General features: G+C 41.9%; 2 protein-coding genes across 2 annotated transcripts in view; one reads left to right on the forward strand and one right to left on the reverse strand.

Moving 5' to 3' along the window:
* Positions 1-3,305, forward strand: part of IPPK (inositol-pentakisphosphate 2-kinase) — a 30,204-nt gene extending 26,899 nt beyond the window's left edge. The window contains exon 13 of the mRNA XM_032121284.1: positions 101-3,305. Coding sequence (XP_031977175.1) covers positions 101-326 — 226 coding nt within the window. The 3' untranslated portion in view covers positions 327-3,305. The remainder of the gene's footprint in view (positions 1-100) is intronic.
* Positions 3,087-18,900, reverse strand: part of CENPP (centromere protein P) — a 112,652-nt gene continuing 96,838 nt past the window's right edge. Inside the window, exons 7-9 of the mRNA XM_032121292.1 lie at positions 5,420-5,499; positions 3,691-3,782; positions 3,087-3,450 (exon numbers count right to left, since the gene is read on the reverse strand). Coding sequence (XP_031977183.1) covers positions 3,329-3,450; positions 3,691-3,782; positions 5,420-5,499 — 294 coding nt within the window. The 3' untranslated portion in view covers positions 3,087-3,328. The remainder of the gene's footprint in view (positions 3,451-3,690; positions 3,783-5,419; positions 5,500-18,900) is intronic.

The raw sequence follows: 18,900 nt of genomic DNA on the forward strand, positions 1-18,900 counted from the left end.
AGTTCTAAGATAAACATTAGAGTCACTTCTGTACAGAGACACATAAATCAAAAGTACTGGTTTCAGTGACTCAGATGTGCAATGTGGTTTTATTTTCCAGCTCTGAGCACAGACCTGTGGTACTGACATCCAAATCCAGATTCACCTTCTCTGTTTCTGTGCTGGACCTGGACCTGAAGCCCTATGAAAGCATCCCCCACCAGTACAAACTCGATGGTGAAATAGTCAACTATTACCTGAAGAATGTACAGGCCAAAGAGGACCCAGTTATGTCCAGCCTCTTCAAGGAGAATGAAGACTGCACATTAGTTCTCCATAAAGTGTAACCATTCCCTTAAGGTTATTTTTATTCAAACACATGAGAAAGTGAAAGATTATTGGAATACCGTTATGGTGATTTTTTTTTTCTTTTTTATTGTGTTCAGTGCATTTTTCAGCTGTGAATGTTTTTTGCTTTATGAAATGATTTCTAATGGGTAATGCCTTCTCAGAGACCTGGGATAGCACTAGGCCACACATTTGCTAGATAACCTTAATGAATGTATTTAATGTGACAGAACAGGTAATGTGCCATACCTTGGAACTAGAGGACAGATCAAATTAATATGAAAAGTCTACTTCCTTAGAATTGAAAGAGCACAGAATTAAAAGTATTGCACTAACATAGAAAGCCTAATTACTAACAAGAGAATTTCCTTGGAGCCTGTGCTTTGAGTCTCCCTCATCCCTACTGAAGGAGGGAATGCTCTGGCAAAAGCTGATACAACACTTCAGTTAATCCACTGAAAATACAACAGTGCAGTGGCTGAGCTGTGGAACGGCCTGGGCACTGCAGAACACTTAAGTACTAATGCATGGACTAGGAACACCAGGCTGCCTCCAGAAGTTGTGTGATCACCTTCCATCTACCTAAAGCTTCTGAAACAAAGTGCAAAGGGTTAAGGTAAGCAGCCTTAAATTTTATATGATAGCTGGGCTCAACTCACCTGCCATGCTGGTTTTTATTGTCTATACATTATATGCTGCTATTGCAGGTGAAACCACAGCTTGCTCTTGCCTAATTTAAATTAAGCTATAAGAAGAGTATGTTCTGAGTTTTACAGATCATTTCAGGTCTTTTGGATAGTGTCAAAGTTTGGCACTATTACATTGGTGCCCCACACACTGCATAGCATGAGCAGCTGCTTTCAGGCTCCTTTGCTTTAAGTGACAGAAAAAAGGTGATAGAATCCCATTTTCTTCCTTGCAGCAGCAGTGGGTCAGTCTCATGCCAGGGTGAGCTTGTGTCAGTGCTGCATATGAGCAGTGCTCTGTGCAGCTGAAGGCTGGGGCGGTGCTGCAGTAAATCTTGGGGAAGATCCTGAGTAGGAACTGAAGGGTATGTTCAAACCTGAGGGTATGAGGATAAAATCTGCATCTCCTTTTCCCTCAGGGATTAGACCCCCTGAATGGTGCAGAGATGCTCCTCCTGACCCAGTGAACAGCTATAACCTGGATACAGCATGTGCTTACCAGTAATGGTGTTCAGGGTCATGTAGTTTAACTCCTAAAAACAGATTTATATTGGGATCTCCGTGTAACCTTTTAGTTGTTCCACTTTACCTGAAATTCAAAAACAGGATCCCCATACAACTCAAGGAAGAAATGTGAAACACAGAGACATCACTGCCCCAGTGCCAGAGACCTGAGCTGGCAGTGCTGGTATCCAGTGCCAGGAGCCCTTCTGGGACAGGGCCTGAGATGTGAGAGTACAACAGTGCAATAAGCTGGCAGTTGACAGCAGGAATAACCCCTTCTTCCCAAAAAAAACCTGGAGAGAGAAGGAGCTACTTACAAATCCAGAAACCCTCCAGCTGTTAGAAAGAGGAGGAAGGAAGGACCCTGCACAGCTGTGAAGTTTCCAGGTTTTTATGCTGTAACTTCACACACATTTCATTGCAAACAGCAGTATCTGTGCTGAGCAAACAGTTTTGTTTTCAGGCAAGGAGGAGGGAGCTAAAGATGAACTGAACTATAGGTTACACAAAACCAGCTACGCCAGTTCCATGCCAGTGGGTAAGTCAGAATGAGTTTTGCCTGTGTACTGGATTCCAAACTTGAAATGAGCCTACTTTATCTAACAAGATAGTGTTGCCAGTCATCAAAACCTAATCTCTGGTGTTGCTCAGCTGTTGAGTCTGGCAGAAACCAGGCTCTGGTCTGTTGTTTTTTCCTGACCTACCAGAACAGTGGGAGACTATTTCAGTCATCAAATAGTGGAGTATTATATTTATGGGATTATAAACAGACTGTTGCTTTAGTTCTTGGGTTCTCCACCTATTTCCCCATTGCTGCATAGAGCGGGCAGTTGTTCTGCTGGGGGCTCCAGCAGCTCTGGCCTTGGAAAGGAGGGCTCTTCCTCACATGAGAGGCCAGAGTTGGTGGGTTTGGGCTCTTGGTTCCAGGAACTGTTACTCCCTACCTGAGAAGTACCTGACTTGCAGTCACAGTGCTAGTGCAGAGCAGGAACTCTTGGAAGCACGGAGAGTTCCCAGATGGGCTCATGGCACATCTGATGGAAGTGAAGGGTGAGGCAAGACATCACTCTGATCTGTTCTGTTTCTTCAGGGATGAATGTGTGAAATGTGATGTTTTGGTAATGTGTTACCAGAATTTCCTCCTGGAAGTCAGAAACGCAAAAGAAGTGCTGCAGTGGGCAGGAGGTGACTCCTGGGGTTCCCAGGGGTGTCATGGGCCTCTCTTGGTTAGGTTAACGCTGTCTCAACACTCACATTGTAGAACAAAGTTACTTCATACAGTTACCTTTGGGTTTTTTAGCATTGTATGTCTTTGAAGTCTTCAAATTGTCTTCTTCCACCCTAATTTAATGAGAAAGCTGTTTAACTCTTTGTTCTAGGAGTCTCTTACTGTTCTCTTGTCATTTTAAAATCACTGTACTTTTACAGAGCTGTGAAATGAAATGGATTTTTATGGACTTGATTTTGACAGTGCATGATCTTTTAACAATTTCCAGGTATCTAGAAAATGTTAAGAAGATAAACCACTCTGGTACATTAATGATTCAGAAAGATAAATTTATAATGAAATCACTCTGTACATGTAACTATTTTATTTGGCATTTTTGTATTTAAATGGCTGTATTTATTTTCATGTCATGACAATTTATATATAACGTGCCATAATTGTACAGATAGCATGTTTTATGAGTATGGTTTCTAAATGGAAAATAACTTAATGTTTATATTCAATAAAATTATAGACTGTGTAACACAATATCTTAATTAAAACTACTTTTGAAATTGCTACCTGGTGTAAGTAATGCTGGCATTCATTCTTCTGAGCCCAGCACTTTGATCAGGTTCTCGATGGCTGCCTCGATCCCGAAGAGCCGGACTGCGCTCCGGAAGCTGCCGGGGATGCTCTCCACACTCGTCATCCTCTGCTCCAGGACTGCAGGAAAAACAGAGCAGTGCAGGTTATTTTCCAAGAGTTGCAGCAGTGCTGACAGCAGGTGGGTAAAGCAGGACAGCTGCAGGCAGACAGGGTTTGTAAGCCCTTGGAAATTACAGAGGAGGTGAAGTGGGTTTGTCTGTTTGGGCTCTGGTAGCTGGAGTTCCATGGGAGTGAGAGATGCTGGCCAAAACCAGGGCCTGGCAGCTCAGGAACAGGCCCTGGAGTGACTGAGGTTACCTTGCTCAGGTACTTTGGTCAGCAGGTCCAGGACAGGTGTAGTGGTCCCTTCTTCATCGAGATGGATCTTCCAGACAATCATCAATTCAAACCTGTACCGGGTGCACAGGAAAGGCAGCTCAGGTTAACCAGTGCTGTCTGTAAGGCTCAGCCTCGTGCTCTGCAACAAAACTCACCTCACGTAATGCAATGGACCATCTCTAGATTCAGGAACACATTAATCCAAGGAAAACCAGTGATCCATTGACAAGGAAAGGTTCTGGGTACATCCAGATTTGCAGTGCAGTAAAAGTGAGAGGAAAGCAAAGGAGAGCACCGAGTGTCCCCTGGCCCTACCCCTCATGTAACATCTACACTCAGGATCAGGTGCTGACAACAGGAACCTTGTTTCAGAGGTGTTTGCATAAATGGTGATGTGCTGGGTTTGGAATACAGGCCACCCTCCTTTATAGACTAATGGCAGGTATACATCTATCCAAGGCCTGCATTCCTGCAGTTGTTTGCTTTTAATAAAAAAAAAAAAATCTTAAAACATTTACTTCTTCAGGAATAGTGGTGGTGGTTGTTCAAGGCCAGTCATGATTCCCAGCTTTCACAGTGGAACAAGATCACTGCACCATCCCAAGGGAACTGTGAGGCAGGAGGTGAGTCCAGAACAACATCCACACCAGAGCTGCTGCATAACAACTCCCTGCCTGCTTTGCTGCATCTTTGTTCCCTCCAGCCCTCAAATCCCTTACTGGAGGTAAGGCTTCCCTAATCCAAATCTGGTCTGCACAGTGAGTCACTGTGAGGAGGAAGGTCCCTTTCTCAGTGGTGTTTAATCCATCATGGCTGTACAAGTTTCCTTCAAATATGATTTTTCAGCCTTTTGCCACTTCATTTTTACAAATCCTTTGGGAATTTGTGCACAGCGTGTTCTGGGATTTTGCAAACAAATTCCTATGGCAGTCTGTTTTCCACCAAGCCACTGAAATGACTTTTAAATTCTTGTATTTCATGACTGTAGGTGAGAGGGAGTGAGTGGAATGGAATTGGCACCTGGCACCAGAGGAGAAACTGTAAAATAAAGCAAGTTATTCCCTATCTGGGATAGTCTAAGAACAATTCCTTCCTGCACGAAGTTAAAGCATTTACTTTTAAAGGACAGGTTTGGCTGAATGAAGCAGCATCATGTATTAGGGTTTGTTTGCTAGTTCCACATACAAATATAATGAAGGAAGCTGTGCTTTATTTCCAGTTGTCTCTGTATAAATTAAAGCATGTTAAAGCTAGGTGTAACAGGAGAAGGGAATGATCTGATCCCTTCACAAAATAGTTACTTTTCATGGCCCTTACAGAATTCCTGACAGTGATAGTTACACCATCTTACATTTAACTGTAAGGATTTTTTTCCCCTGCTGAAAATCCCAAATGTACTGGAACATCTCTCACAGGGAGCCCAAACAAATACCATGTACCTGGTAGGTAATAATTCCTTCATCTAACTGATTTCCTTCTAAAACAAGGGAAAAGTATAGCCACAGTTGCTTTGCTTCCATTGCACAGTAAATGCCCTTTCTTTCTGTTCTTTAATGGCAAGACACCAAGGAACTGGGCTTTGCTGGGAGGGGACTGGGATCTCTACACCTCCTGCCACAAAAGGAACTCGGAGTTGCAGCACGAGGCTGCTGCCCTGCCTGTGCAATCCCTCACCCGTGTAAATACAGAAATGCATTTATTGGCTTACCCAGAAACTTTGGGGTTCCTCAGAATTATAAAATCTCCCAGCAGTCCTTCCGGAACAGTCACGATGTCAGGATACTTGGCCTGTGAACAAAAAGGTTCAACTGGTTCATAAAAATCATAGCAGGTAAGGTGGTTCCTACCCAGTGCTCCCCCATCACTGACACTAAGTTAAGAGTAGCAATACTGACTCTGAAATTCTGACCCGTTGGTTTGATTTTTTTTTTTAGAGATCCTTGAATAAAACCCAGGAAACCTTGAAAGAACAGTTTTATTTTAACTAAGTTTGTTAATTGGATTTAATAACACCTTATAATACATCACCATGTCACTCCCCTCCCCTCTGTGACTGACAACACCTCATTGGTGCACTCTGGTTTGAGATGCTCTCCAAGCTCCACAGAGGGCTTTGAAAGAGTAATTTAGGCAATGAGATACCAAAATAACCAATTTCAGCAAAATATGGGACAACAGCAACATGACCAAACATAAAAATACTTGCTCCTATTAAAATTCCATGTTTCTGGGAATTATTTTCAGTTACTACAATGTGCAAAGGTTGATGGTTGCTCCATTACTTTGTTAGTCCATCTGATGTGTGTCTTGTGAATTACCCAAGACTCAGAACTTTAGAGCTATTTTAAAAGCACATAAAAGAACTCGTAGCTCTGTATGGATCCTGCAGGTGCCAGATTACTCAGAGAATGAGGGGATGCACAGACACCCAACACCAAGGAACAGCATCCTGCAGGGACATGCTGCTGGAAGAGGAAATGGAATGGAGCCACAGACTCCAGGGCTGTGCCCTGCTTGTCCTGCCTCGTGTGCTGGACATGAAGCTGTGTTCCAAACCTTGCAGTTTATAATGTGTGAAAAGTATCCCAGCCTGAATCATTCCACAGAGCTCTCAGGATGAGCAGCAGGTCTGATGGAAAAGGAGCAGGAGACCTCGGCTTCAAGTGGCACTGGAGAAAATGAGTTTGGTTTTATGGGATTACGCCTCATCTGGCAGAGCAAAATTGCTACCAGATGTGACCTTGCTCTGGGTTTTGGAATTTCTGACGAACTGAAGGGGGGCTGTGCAGGATGCCAAATGACATAAAACACATGGAATTTGCTCATTTTAATTTCTACCCAGTATCCAGTACTGTATTTACTGTGAGGATAACAACCATGATCTATCCTGGGAACGCAGACACAGAAGGGAGGACACAGGGCAGTTACAATGTTGGAAGGGTGGCTGATCAAAGGTCACTCATCTGGCAGAACAGGGATCCTCTTCCAGCTTTACTCCCTGTGGAATTATGCCCCTCTGATGACAAAATAAAAACAAGTTTTCTAGGCTTTCCTCCTCAATAACCCATGTCTGATTTCCATGATGAGCCTTCCCTTGCCTGGTGTCAGAGGCCTGGGGAGGATTGAGTGATCCTTTAGCTCCAGGCTGCAGGTACTGGAAATGCAGGATTAGCTTCTACCTGGAAATCAGCTTGTGCATCCCTCATTTACAAGGGATCCCAAGTATCCCATAGCTAAACACCGAGTCACACTTCATCCGCCCATACCCAGACATTTGGGAACCACCAGAGAAAACAGATCAGAGGAACCAGATAAGAGTTACAATTTCCAAAACCCTGAAATGCTCCCAGGGCTTTCTTGGGAGTTCCTGTGCAGTTTCTGTGACTGACATGTTCCCCCCAAGCTGGGGGGGGGGGTATTTATGTTCTGTGGAAGCCAGAGGCAACTCAAGGAAATCCCAGTGTATGATTTTCTGTAGAAAAGCTTCCCTGTACCTGGGAGAGGGAGCCCCGGTGAGTCTGCACACAGTGAGGGCCGTTCTGTGCCTTCCCTCAGTGCCGGGGCTCTGGCAACCAACCTGAATGCAGTGAGAATCTGATCCTGTGTGAAATTCACAGGATTTGGGATAAAATCCAGCTTTTCAGCAGGAAAGGTCGTATTTTAGCTATCCACAAAACACACAAAAAGCCAAACCACAAATACCTACAATCCCTGTTTGCTAGAACCCAAGCCCTGGCAATGGCTCGAGGCAGCCCCTGCCCAGATCCGTGTGAGGATCCGGGCTGCCATTCCCACCTTACACCAACACCCAGGGGGAGCAGGAAGCAAAGCTACCACACTCAGCATTAAGCAGCGACCTTAAACACTGATAATTTCAGGAATGAAGTCTGGGAAATGCAGTCACATAATCTGCTTTTTATATTCCACACAGAAAAATGTAGGGTCTGAATCCCAGAGGTAAAACATGGGGATCTGGCAGGTGCCTGAAAAACCAGGCACAGGGTGAGCATGGACAGATCCCCAATTCCCAGCGCTCTGTGGGTACCACATTATCACCTCATCTTCTCTGCTGAGCAACTTTCCAAGTTTTCCTTGAGGAAAAGAAAAGCTGAGCAATAAAACCAGAATAACAGAACGAGCTGAGCCACTGCAAGGTCTCTTAAGAAAGTCAGGAACTCCTGAGGGATCTTGTAAACCAAACCCAAGGCAAGGGAGAGATCCCATCAAGTACGTGATAGCAGATGGGAAGGATCAGCTGCAACTGCATTAAGCAAAACCTGACTTTAATCAAGAAATATCCTCAGATGACTTTTAAATGTCAGTTTATGATCAAAACCAAAAGTCTAAGCTATTATTACTTCTAGACGGAAATCGTTTTTCCAGCTCCTTCAGGAGTCCAAGCAGGGAATCTTATGGGAACTTTTGTCTCAAACAGGAATAGTCTCAAACCACAAAGGGACCGTGGTGATGGAATGCTTTCCCCTGCACCCATGACAGATTTTACACACACACGGAGCCATCCCAGGGAATATACTTGTAGTAGCCATTTCTCAACAAAATATTCTGCAGCTGTTTAAAGCTGCACTGCAATTTTCTGCACATGAAATCTCTGCTAAGGAAAATGTTACAAATTGTTCAGCTTAAGAGCTGTAGCTACAAATGCAAAGCAAAATTGGCAATGGAGATGCCAGATAAAAGCAGATAAATTTGCTTTTGTCCCACTTAGCAAGAAAACACACGACTGCTCCCAGCTGGGACAACAGCTCCCTTTTACTGCTAACTCTGAATTTGTTGTTCCGGAAGAAGGATGTATATAAAGAGTTATGCTACCACGAGTGCCTCTGTAGGGACAAGCAATTTCTAAATCTACCCAGGAGGCTCCATTTGGGCTGATTTGGGTGATTTCTCTGTGTGGTTTGCTCAGCTAAGGCCACGTTATCACCAACTGAAATCAGACACAGTGGGAGCACCAAGACCTCAAATCCCAACATTGACGTAACACCAGTAATTTTAAAATGAATTTCACTGAAGCAATAAAGGCACATTTAGAAAATGGAAGTTTCTCATTTTGTGCAACTAAAGGAACTGTAACCAAGAACAGACAATAATGCACTTTCACCCTTTGACTAAATTACACCCCATAGAAGCACTGTATTTTCAGAATGGATTTATGAAGCTTCACCACTCGTAATTAAATCTCAGAATAAATACAGCTCCCATCTTCCCATCTTGAGGGAAAGTTCCTCAAGCAAATCAGTCCTGCTGGTGATCCTTGTGATGCCAATCACCCAAACCTCCGGCGCCGGTGGAACCAAGGACAAGAAGAGCACAAGGACAAAGTGGTTTTGTCTAAAATGACAAAGTGGTTTTGTCCACGCAGCAGTCCCAGCCCACCCCCCATGCTCAGTCAGACTCAGCCCTCTGCTTTTGAAATTAAAATCACAAGTGACACAACCAATATGAAGGTTTCACTGTTTAGAACAGGAAAGGAGAATTTTGGGAGCAGATTTGAGGGCCTATGAGAAAGTCTGACAATGCTAAGTAGTGACAGGACAACGGAATGGCTTGCCACTGACAGAAACCCAGGACAGTTGGGATACTGGGAATGAATTGTTCCCTGTGAGGGTGGGGAGGCCCTGGCACAGGCTGCCCAGAGAAGCTGTGGCTGCCCCTGGATCCCTGGAAGTGTCCAAGGCCAGGCTGGAGCACCCTGGGATAGGGGAATGAGATGATCTTTAAGGTCCCTTCCAACCCCAACCATCCTGGGATTCTAAGAATAACAGGCTGAGTGTCACCCCGGACAGGGGAAATCTGCAAATATTTACCAGAATCTCTCCCAGGCTCAGGACAGGCACAGCTGGTTGGTTACTTGGATAAAAAGCGCTCCACATCTACCTGGTTTCAGACCTGCCCTTTTTATCAGCGCAGATCTGTGACTTGAGTCATTGATCACTTTGCTAAGATTCAACCTTGTGTCTGCCTCTTGTAGATGAGTCAATGCTCTGCACAAGTACCTGAAACCACTGACCAGCAGCCCCAAATCCAGCAGCCTTTGCTCATTGCCAGTGAAATCTCTTTGCTTTGTTCTTCCTTTCCTGTTCTCTTCGCTTGATTACAGCTTCTCTTTTTTGGCCCCTGCTCTATTTGCATTGCCACTTACTTTCCTCCTTCCATATTTCCATAACATTATTATTATTTGTCCTTGACTCAACCATGATTCTACATGATTCAGTTTGTCACTCTGCTCACAATGTGACCAATAATTTTCCATAATTTTTGTATTTTCCTAATTGGATCTAGGCTGTAGGTCTACGGAAGACCCAACCCAGCATAACCAAGGCCCGAGTATACAAAATACTGCGTCTCATTTCCTTTCAATGTCACTTTGTCATATGGCAACCATGTGTTTATCCTCAACTTAATTACAGCAGACTGGGAATAAATTAAAATACATACTGGAGGTTTATTTTTGTGAGGAAAAATGAATTAAATGAACATGAAACCTCAGAAAGAACAGGAAGGGGTAGGTCCTAAACAGGGAACACGGAGGTTGCAGATGCTTTTTCTTCACTTTTTTCTTAGTGAGCAAGAAACAAATCTACTCTTCAATATTTCTTTTTTAAATTGTCCATGCAAAAGATCTCCATTAGTTTATGAACGTTTTAAACCCCACATTTTTCTAGCTTAAAATTCTTGGGCTTATTTGCCATTTTATTCAGCTTTTAAAATACACTGTTTTAAGACTAAGCTGGCTGTAGAGCCACCCCCTGGCACAGGGATCGGCCCAGCTCCAAGCCCAGGGGAGAGGAAGCAATTGGGATTTTGTGGGAGAGCACTGACACTGAGCCTGGACATTGATTTTGGTGGAAATGCACAGAAAACCAGCAGAGCTCAGCAGTTCTGTTTTTCCTCCTCAAGTTTACTGACATCAGTTTTCATTCTATTGTGTTTTGAGTCCCCTGCCCTCCCTGTGCAGCTAAGTATAATCAAAGATCTCTTGATGATGAACTTTACATACAGCACTGTGTGGAAGTCAGCAGACATGTCTAATTTAGCAAGAGATAATGAACAGCCAAGGATAATACAGAGATGAAAAATTATGAAAGGAAAAAAGATGTCATATTGCAGAGCAGCATGAAGTATCAACAATCCGGGAAGGAAGGATTGTGAGCCAATTTTTCAATAATCTGAAGGAAGTAGACTGCAGGAAAGGCATTTTTAGGAGACAAATTAAGCCAAGTTTGTGTTTTCTTCCATTACAGAAGCAAGGTACCTAATACATTTTTTTTTTCCCCCTTCCTGTACAGACATTGCTGCAAGATTCTCTCTAAGCCTTCCTGAGGTCTTAATAAAAGGGTCCAGAATTGCATAAAGCAACTTGGATTTGAAATACCACAGAAAAGTTGATTATCAAATGTAGCCCAACTTGCTTTTGTACAGTTTACATTATCAAGCTCATCCAGACAGCACAATTTAAACGTCATCTAAATAAAAGCATCTGAATTTAGTTAATGACTTGGCTCTAATGCTGTGTTAGCTTTTTCCCAAGTAGACAGATTAATTTAAAAAATAAACCAGAGGACACAAAGAAGAGCATCTAGTTAATCTAAATTAGCTCAAGACAAGGTACTCAGCTTATGGTCATCATTTACTGCTGTGGTTTTTTAATCTTTCTCAAAGGTCTGAAGAGTTATTTGCTTCTATGTGGGCAAATTTATTTTACCTGCTAAAGACAGGTATGTCCATAGACCCCCCTGGAACATCCAAAATAGCAGTTTTCATTTCTCACCAAGAGATATAAATTGATTGAGAGGTCAATCTCATCACTCAGAGAAAACTGTCCCACAGCAGAGGGGGGGGTTTGGCCAAAATCTGTCACATCTGCCTGTGCTGTTCCCTTGGGATGCTAAGGAGCAGCTGTACCATGACCTTCACTGCACACCACTCACAAAGGTGGATCCTGGGCTGGCACAAAACAACCCGAAAACTCCTGGGGGACTTGCACTTGAAATAAAGCTGTGCTCCATTTTTAGTTCCACCCAGATTTGATACCAGTGGACGAATGGCAATGTCCACAGCACAACTCCTACCAAATGTACGGAATTCTATTAACTTACCCCAGCCTCCAGAAGGAGCAGATTTTTCCTTAAACAGACACAGATATGCACATGTGCATCCTCCTATAAATCAGTGCTCATTTGCACAAATACTACTGCAGTATTTCTGTTATTCCTCCTCAGCTTTACAGAAAGGTTTAACACCTGCATTAGGTAAAAAGTAAAGCTTTATCTATACATCTATGTTTTCTATCAAAAATGTTGTAGCTACACTGAAGTCTTTCCCAGAATACATCCATCCTTTTAATGGTTCTACAAAGCGTTACATTTTAGACAGACTCCACAGAAATCTGCCACCCAGTAGCTTTCATTTGTCTGGTTATTTACAATTATCAGCTGTTTATGTGAAAATAAACATTAACATGCAATGCTGAAGTGCCTGTTTCTATCAACAAGAGCAGGAACGGCTCCAGCTGAAAAGCCCGTGAAAGCTTTAAACCCACTGAATTCTTTTCATGTCATATCCAAATACAGTTCTTTAGATCTGGCTGTCAACAACGTGACATTTCAGATTTCCAAACACATCCTTAGCACAAACAAGACGGACACAGGAACTATTCTTGAAAAGACACAAACATCTGCAAGAAGAGATTTAGCAATTTATAATTATTGTATGTGTGAGAGTCTAAAGTTCTCAATCCACTGATAAATAAGTCTTGCAAAATTGGTCAACTATCCTCAAACTTTGATCTAGTCAATGACACCCACGAGAAAGCTGCAAAACCTCCCCAAAAAACTAAAACAGAAGCAAAAATAAGGAACACTGAAAAGCTATAGCACTGTACGTGTGCAAACTGTGCTACACTTCTGACCAAATCTCTCACAGCAAACTGGATTTTGACTCAAATATCTCTGTACTGGCAAGCAGAAAACAATTTAGGGCAGCGAGGAGAATTCTTTAGTGTATCCAGGAGGAGAAATCACAGGCAGCTGCCAGGCAAAAGCATATCTTTATGCTCCACCTTATTTGGTTTATAAAGGCCAAAGCTGCACTGCCCAGGAATGTTGTGTGACGCGTGTGCATAAATATTTGTTTCATTGCTTAGGTACTGCAGCAACACAAAGAGCATTGATAATACCAACAGCAGCTGCCAGAGAAATTCACTCACTTTCAATGCAAACTTGAGGCATTTCATAATTTGAATTTCAATTACTGGCCTTGCAGAAACATTTCAAAACTGTTGGTAACAACATGTTTTGTTCTGGTAGAAGTCCAGTTGAAAGGAAAGTAGTTAATACTAAAACTTTCTCTTTTTCCTTCTTCAGTTTCCCAAAAAACAAGTTTAGCTCTCTTGTGCTTTTAAAGCTCTAGGGAACTAAAATGACCCAAACATTCCTGTGTGCAAACCTGGTGAATGTTTAAAGTTTTCCTCATGCACTAACCAGGAGATTTGTCCTAACCCCACAACAGAAAGCTGTGGAAAAATGCCCGCTGCAGCCTGGATCCCGGAGCACCAGCCTTTCACACAGATGGACTTGAGGAAGGAGCCTCAATCCTCTCAAGTAAAAATAGTTCAAGAAAAAGGAAATTTAAGCAACAGACAAAAGGAAGATTTCCATTCCCAGAATTTAAACATGGAGTTACCCCCAGCTCATATAAAAAGACAAGGCTGTAACACTCAGGCTCCATTCCCAAACGCAGGCTGAGTCTCACAGCAGGAACTGTAAGGTCCATACAGACAATCCCACAGAAACACTCGAGAAGGAAGGCGAGCACCATAACGTTATTTAAAATGGAGTTCTGGATTACTTCAATATTGATTTTTCCACTGCAGAAAGACCTCTGGATGACTCTTCCCAAACACACTGAGCACTAACATCTGAGGCCTCCAGCATATTCTTCACCTTCGGCTTTTCCTATTTTTCCCCCCTCTCTGGTTGGGACTCAGCTCCTGCATTAGCATTTCTTGCAGCTGCCCCTGCCAGTGCAGAAGCAGCACTGTCTAGACTATGCACATATTTGTGCCTCTTAAAACCACTTAAAATACTTCCATTTGTAGCTCTGCAGCTCCTGGACTTCCAAAATCACATTTCATCTCTAGCATTTCCCTATGAATTCAGAATTATTGTCTAACAGTTCAATCCTTATTAACTCACAGGATCTTTCCTGCTAATTCCCATGAGACAAAAATATCCTAACACTCAGTTACCAAAGCACTCGCTGTGAATGGACCTTATAAAATATCCCAACTCAACAAAAATAAACAAAATCAGTTTATTCCACCTTGGACAACTCACGTTGTGTAATAGAAGTAAAGGCCATGAAATAAAGAAGAAGTAGCAAATAAACATGGAATAATAGAATACCCTGAGTTAGAAAGGACAGCAATCATTGAGTCCAACTCCTGAAGGATTAGATATCAAAGCCTGTGCAAGCATTTACACAGGGATAGTCCAAGAGGGAAGCTGGGACTGTCCAGCACACAACAGGAGTTACAAGGGAACCCATCTCTCTTCCCCAGCCCCAAACTTCTCATCTTGTATCATGAAAACAAACTCAGTGTTTCAGAAATTACTCATTCTCCAGTCATCTGATGATTCCTCCAGTTCCCAAAGGAAAGGGAACACACAGGATTTAATGTGAAGAACAGGGAGAAATCATAATAAAAATATAAACTGGCAAAGTTTGTCTGATCCTGGGAAAAACCCAAACAATGCCAATGTTCTTCAACAAGATATATTTATAAACCATACACAGAGCCATCCAAAAAACATAACTTGTTAAAACAGAGGGGTTTTTTTTTTGTTTTTACCATTTCCCTTCTGGAGGTGACACAGGGGGAATTGTGCTGGAGTATCAGGAGATACACAACTCCTGTTTGTTTGGAGTTGCCAAAGTTTGGCCACAAATGCCAATCAGATCATAAAGCAAATGTAATTATTCACTTCATGGGGTGTTTTCAACTTGTGCTCAATTCTGAATTTTGTGCACTGCAGATTTATAAATCTCTAGAAAGGTGATAATCAAAAATATCAATATGGTATTAAAAGTTAAATTTAAAAATTAGATATCTGTACATATACACACATCTATCCTGCCATGTTCCCCCTTCAAACTCTCACTGGCAGAACTGATGTACAAATAATTTTTGCCATTGTCCTCTAATTCACCCAAACCAACCATTTCATGCTACTGTTTGTAATGGGAAAAACATGAATCAACAGGCAGAGACAACCAATTTTTAGATTTAGAAGGAAACCACAAGCAAACTTTGTTATTGTCCTCAAAGTGTCTTCTTGTCCCAGCTGCCAACAAATCCTTCGTTTTGACTAGAATGCTTCAAAATATTTGTGTCCTCAGTTTACATCTCCTTCCTGAGACAGTCTCTCAGTGGAGAGGCATCCTGTTACTAATTCCTGCTTAAATTTAAAACCAATGGGAAAACATCTGAGGCCCCAACAACCAGGATATCAGCAGCAAGTCACAGGAACCCAACCACATCTCCCTGTCAACATCTCAAACCACCAGTTTTATCTGTAAGATCAAGTTCAATTTTCACATGTCACTTCTGATACAGTCTAAGATGGCAACAGTGCACAAGAGCAGCTTAAAAAATGATGCATTCCCTTTTCAGAGAAGTACATAGTGTTTTATATAGAAATGGAAAGTGCAACCAAGCATGACCAAGGAAATGGAAACCAGCTGAAAAGAGCAAACAAATAAAGACTATTAGAATAATCACATACTGTTATTTTCTATATTTAATATATTTAAAATACAGACTTTTCCACAGCTAGATATTTTCAGTATTTCCTATATTTAAATTCTATATTTCTTTATAGAATTATTTAAACCACTGAAATTTCTGTATGTTCTTGATAGCCCAGCCTTTAAGAGGAACACTGTCCCTTTGCTCTGGTGGGATGTAGCTGCCTTTTGAAGAAATGGAGCTGTGTCTGAGAAGCAATGACAACAGTGAAAGCCTACAGGAGGCTAATAATGGCTTACACTAGAAACTGAACAACTGCTGCAAAACACAATTGTTTTAGAAAAAAGTTGGGAACCTCCCAGTTCTATTGATGAGTAACAATGCTCAATAATGGCACAGGAGAGAAACCAAGCCCCAAGCCGAGCTCATTGTGCTATTTCAGACACACAGAAATGTGCTGAGTTGAGTATTTTGGAAAAACACGAGTCAGCACATAGCTGAAATAGAACTTCCCAATATACAGGGAAGTGTCACCATTTGAACCCCCCAAAAAGGCGGTATTATTTGACAGAAAGGCAGGACAGGGGAAATCATCCATGTTTCGTTACAATGGCCAGGGGTTTGAAGCTCTATTTATTCAAGGTAGGCGGGCAAGTTGCTTTGGAACACCACAGGGAACAGCTCTAGGTAATGATATAACAAAAATTCCACTGCATTTCTTCACTGATGCACATAGAGGCAATATGTGAAAGCTTAAATTTCAGGTAGCTCTAAAGAAAGGCTTTATAAATTACTTCCATCTGTCTGGTCACTGGCATTTTAGATACAATGTGAAGAAAACATACCACAAACTAAAACTGATGCGCTGGGATTGAACAGAAACCCAACCAAGAGGCAACGAGTTGTTGCAATAATTAGTGTCCTCAAAAAGTTAATACTAATGAATATTAATATTCTGTTCCCTGCAGTAAAGAACTGGAATTGGGATGCAGTTACAGTTGAAAATGAAGCTTTTTTAAAATGTAAATAGATCCCAGCCACACACATCTCAGGTTGCAATTTTAGGTTTATTCCCACCTAATGACGTACCCCATGCTTTTTGCAACGTATTATTAATATTTTTAAATAGGTGAGGAAAATCTGTGTTTAATATCTCAAGGTTTACCTGCAGTACTTTGTCTTTTCCTGTATTTTTTTCCCGTAAGGATATCTGTGACCACTGATGACTGAAGGAATGCAGTAACTGGAACAGGTTTCAGAAATGCAGTGTACTGCCAGTCCCAGATTCCCCATCTCATGTTTTGTGTTGACTTTAACAGTTATAATTTTTTTTCCCCCATAGCTTTTTTCCGTCTATAAACTTGTGTGTTTGATTTTAAAAAAAGTAAACCACATGAGTAACTGCAAAGTTTAGGATTCCATCTTTGTCTTTGATCAAAACCAGCCAGCAACTACACGGATTCCTCATGACAACTAAGAGTAAAGCAATTTTAAAAAGTCATTCTGTTCTTATATTTCCTTGGAAGGTTAAAAAACCGCTGCTGTAATTTTCAGTACTGTCTCTTTTCCTTCCAATTCCTGAACAAAGCAGAAAGAATCTCACATTCCTGAATGTGGATGTGTTTTTTGACTCATGGAAATAATATTTTGATCAGTGTTTTAATTAAATAACAGATCCAACTTCAACACAGCCCTTCTGTAAATAACACAGCAAGCCAGGAGGCATAAGTAAAATAGCCATTAATGATATAATGTGAGAGAAGGCTACTGAAAATAAGGATGACTGTGGAACGTTTGAAGCTGTAGAATGTACTCTTGGTGCCAGGTGAGACATGGTAACAGGTACAGAACAATTGGGGTTCCCCCCATTCCCCCCAAGGAAATGGGTATTTTGCAAGCATATAAAATTATCAGAGGTCTGCATGTGGCTACTGCTCACCTGTGGCACCACGAGGGAGATACCACAAAGGGTTTCAGGACAGATCAGAAAAGGAAAATCCTGTATATGCAGGTGGCTGCTGCCCTGTCATGCCCCTGACCAGGCTGCAGCATGCAAAGGAAGAATATTGCAGAATTAAAAAGGGAGGATGGGTAGTATCAGTTTTCCTTTGATGCTCAAGGAAAAAATGATAGGACAACCAGATTGTAATTGTTAAATAAAGGTATAAAGTCTGCAAAATTGTAAACCTTGGCAGGCTGCCTATGTTGAAATGGCTGAGAAAAGAACTTGTGAGGGTGATAGGGGAGGAAAGGGAATAAAGGAATAGAAGGTAAAGCAAACCATGAGATCTGGGCAGCCAAGAGAAGTTGCCTCTGTCCTCGCTGCCTTTCAAAACCAACAGAAGAAGCCCCTGTTCTGGACCCAGCCTTGAGCTGCTCCAAGCAGCAAGGCTGCACTCGCTGACCTGCACGAGCTCGAGCGCACTCACAGCGAGAGGTCGGGAGGCAATTCCAGCAATACTGAACTTATCAGTGGCTGGCTGAAGTAAACACAAGATTTCCTCTGCTCTGCTAGGCCAGGCTACACCTGCCATTCCATTGGCTCAGTGAAGGCTATTCCTGCTCTCATCCTGTTTGGTCTGGCCATTATGAAGATAAAAGATTCCATTTCTAAAAGGTAAGATACAGAACTGAGTTCCATGGTCTCTGTATGCTGTGACCATAAACAGTTATTTCAACTCTTCTTTCTATACTCTGTACTCTTTATAATTTCTATACTTCATAAGTTGGCTTAATAATTTTTATTTTCAAGATATCCTCCTTATATTCCTTCAGCCTGGCATTCTTTGATGACAAAAATACTACACTGCAGGCACCTTAAAGACCTTTCAGAAACACAAATTATTCCTCCTGTTTCAGAATTCTCCATGTATTTAAGTGGCCTTTCAGACAGAGTTTGAAAATCTATAAGCTCTTTTCAGCATCACAGATTCTGTTATATTAACTTATACATTAATTTTACCTCCTCTGAGGTTTAGAGCAGGGGCACAGTAGCAAATGTTTTTCCTCCCTCCATTAACTCCTACAGAAAGGAGCAAAATTGCTAAAAAGGAAAACAACAATAATATTATTGTACGCTGACTAATAGTTCTTGTTGTGAAAGGAAAAGAGAAGAATCCATGCCAGAGGCTCCAGGCTTCCACAGCCATTTCTCACATCCTATGGCTCTTGCTCAAGACACAAACCAACAGTGGCAGTTTGCCCTAAGATACAAAATAAAAAAAAGTTATTCTAATTATTAGTCACTGCTGTTTACTCTGCCTCTTCTCTCCTCAAAGGAGACAATTCCACATGAAGGCATCTTAACAGACCAAAATATTCCCCTTGCACAGCTCATTTCAAACACTGGCCATGGGATGGACAGACATAACACGACTTGCAGATGAAGCACATTGGCAACTTGCTCTGCTCTTGGATGAGCT

This window comes from Corvus moneduloides, chromosome 11 (genome assembly GCF_009650955.1).
Source record: "Corvus moneduloides isolate bCorMon1 chromosome 11, bCorMon1.pri, whole genome shotgun sequence".
NCBI classification, from domain to species: Eukaryota; Metazoa; Chordata; class Aves; order Passeriformes; family Corvidae; genus Corvus; species Corvus moneduloides.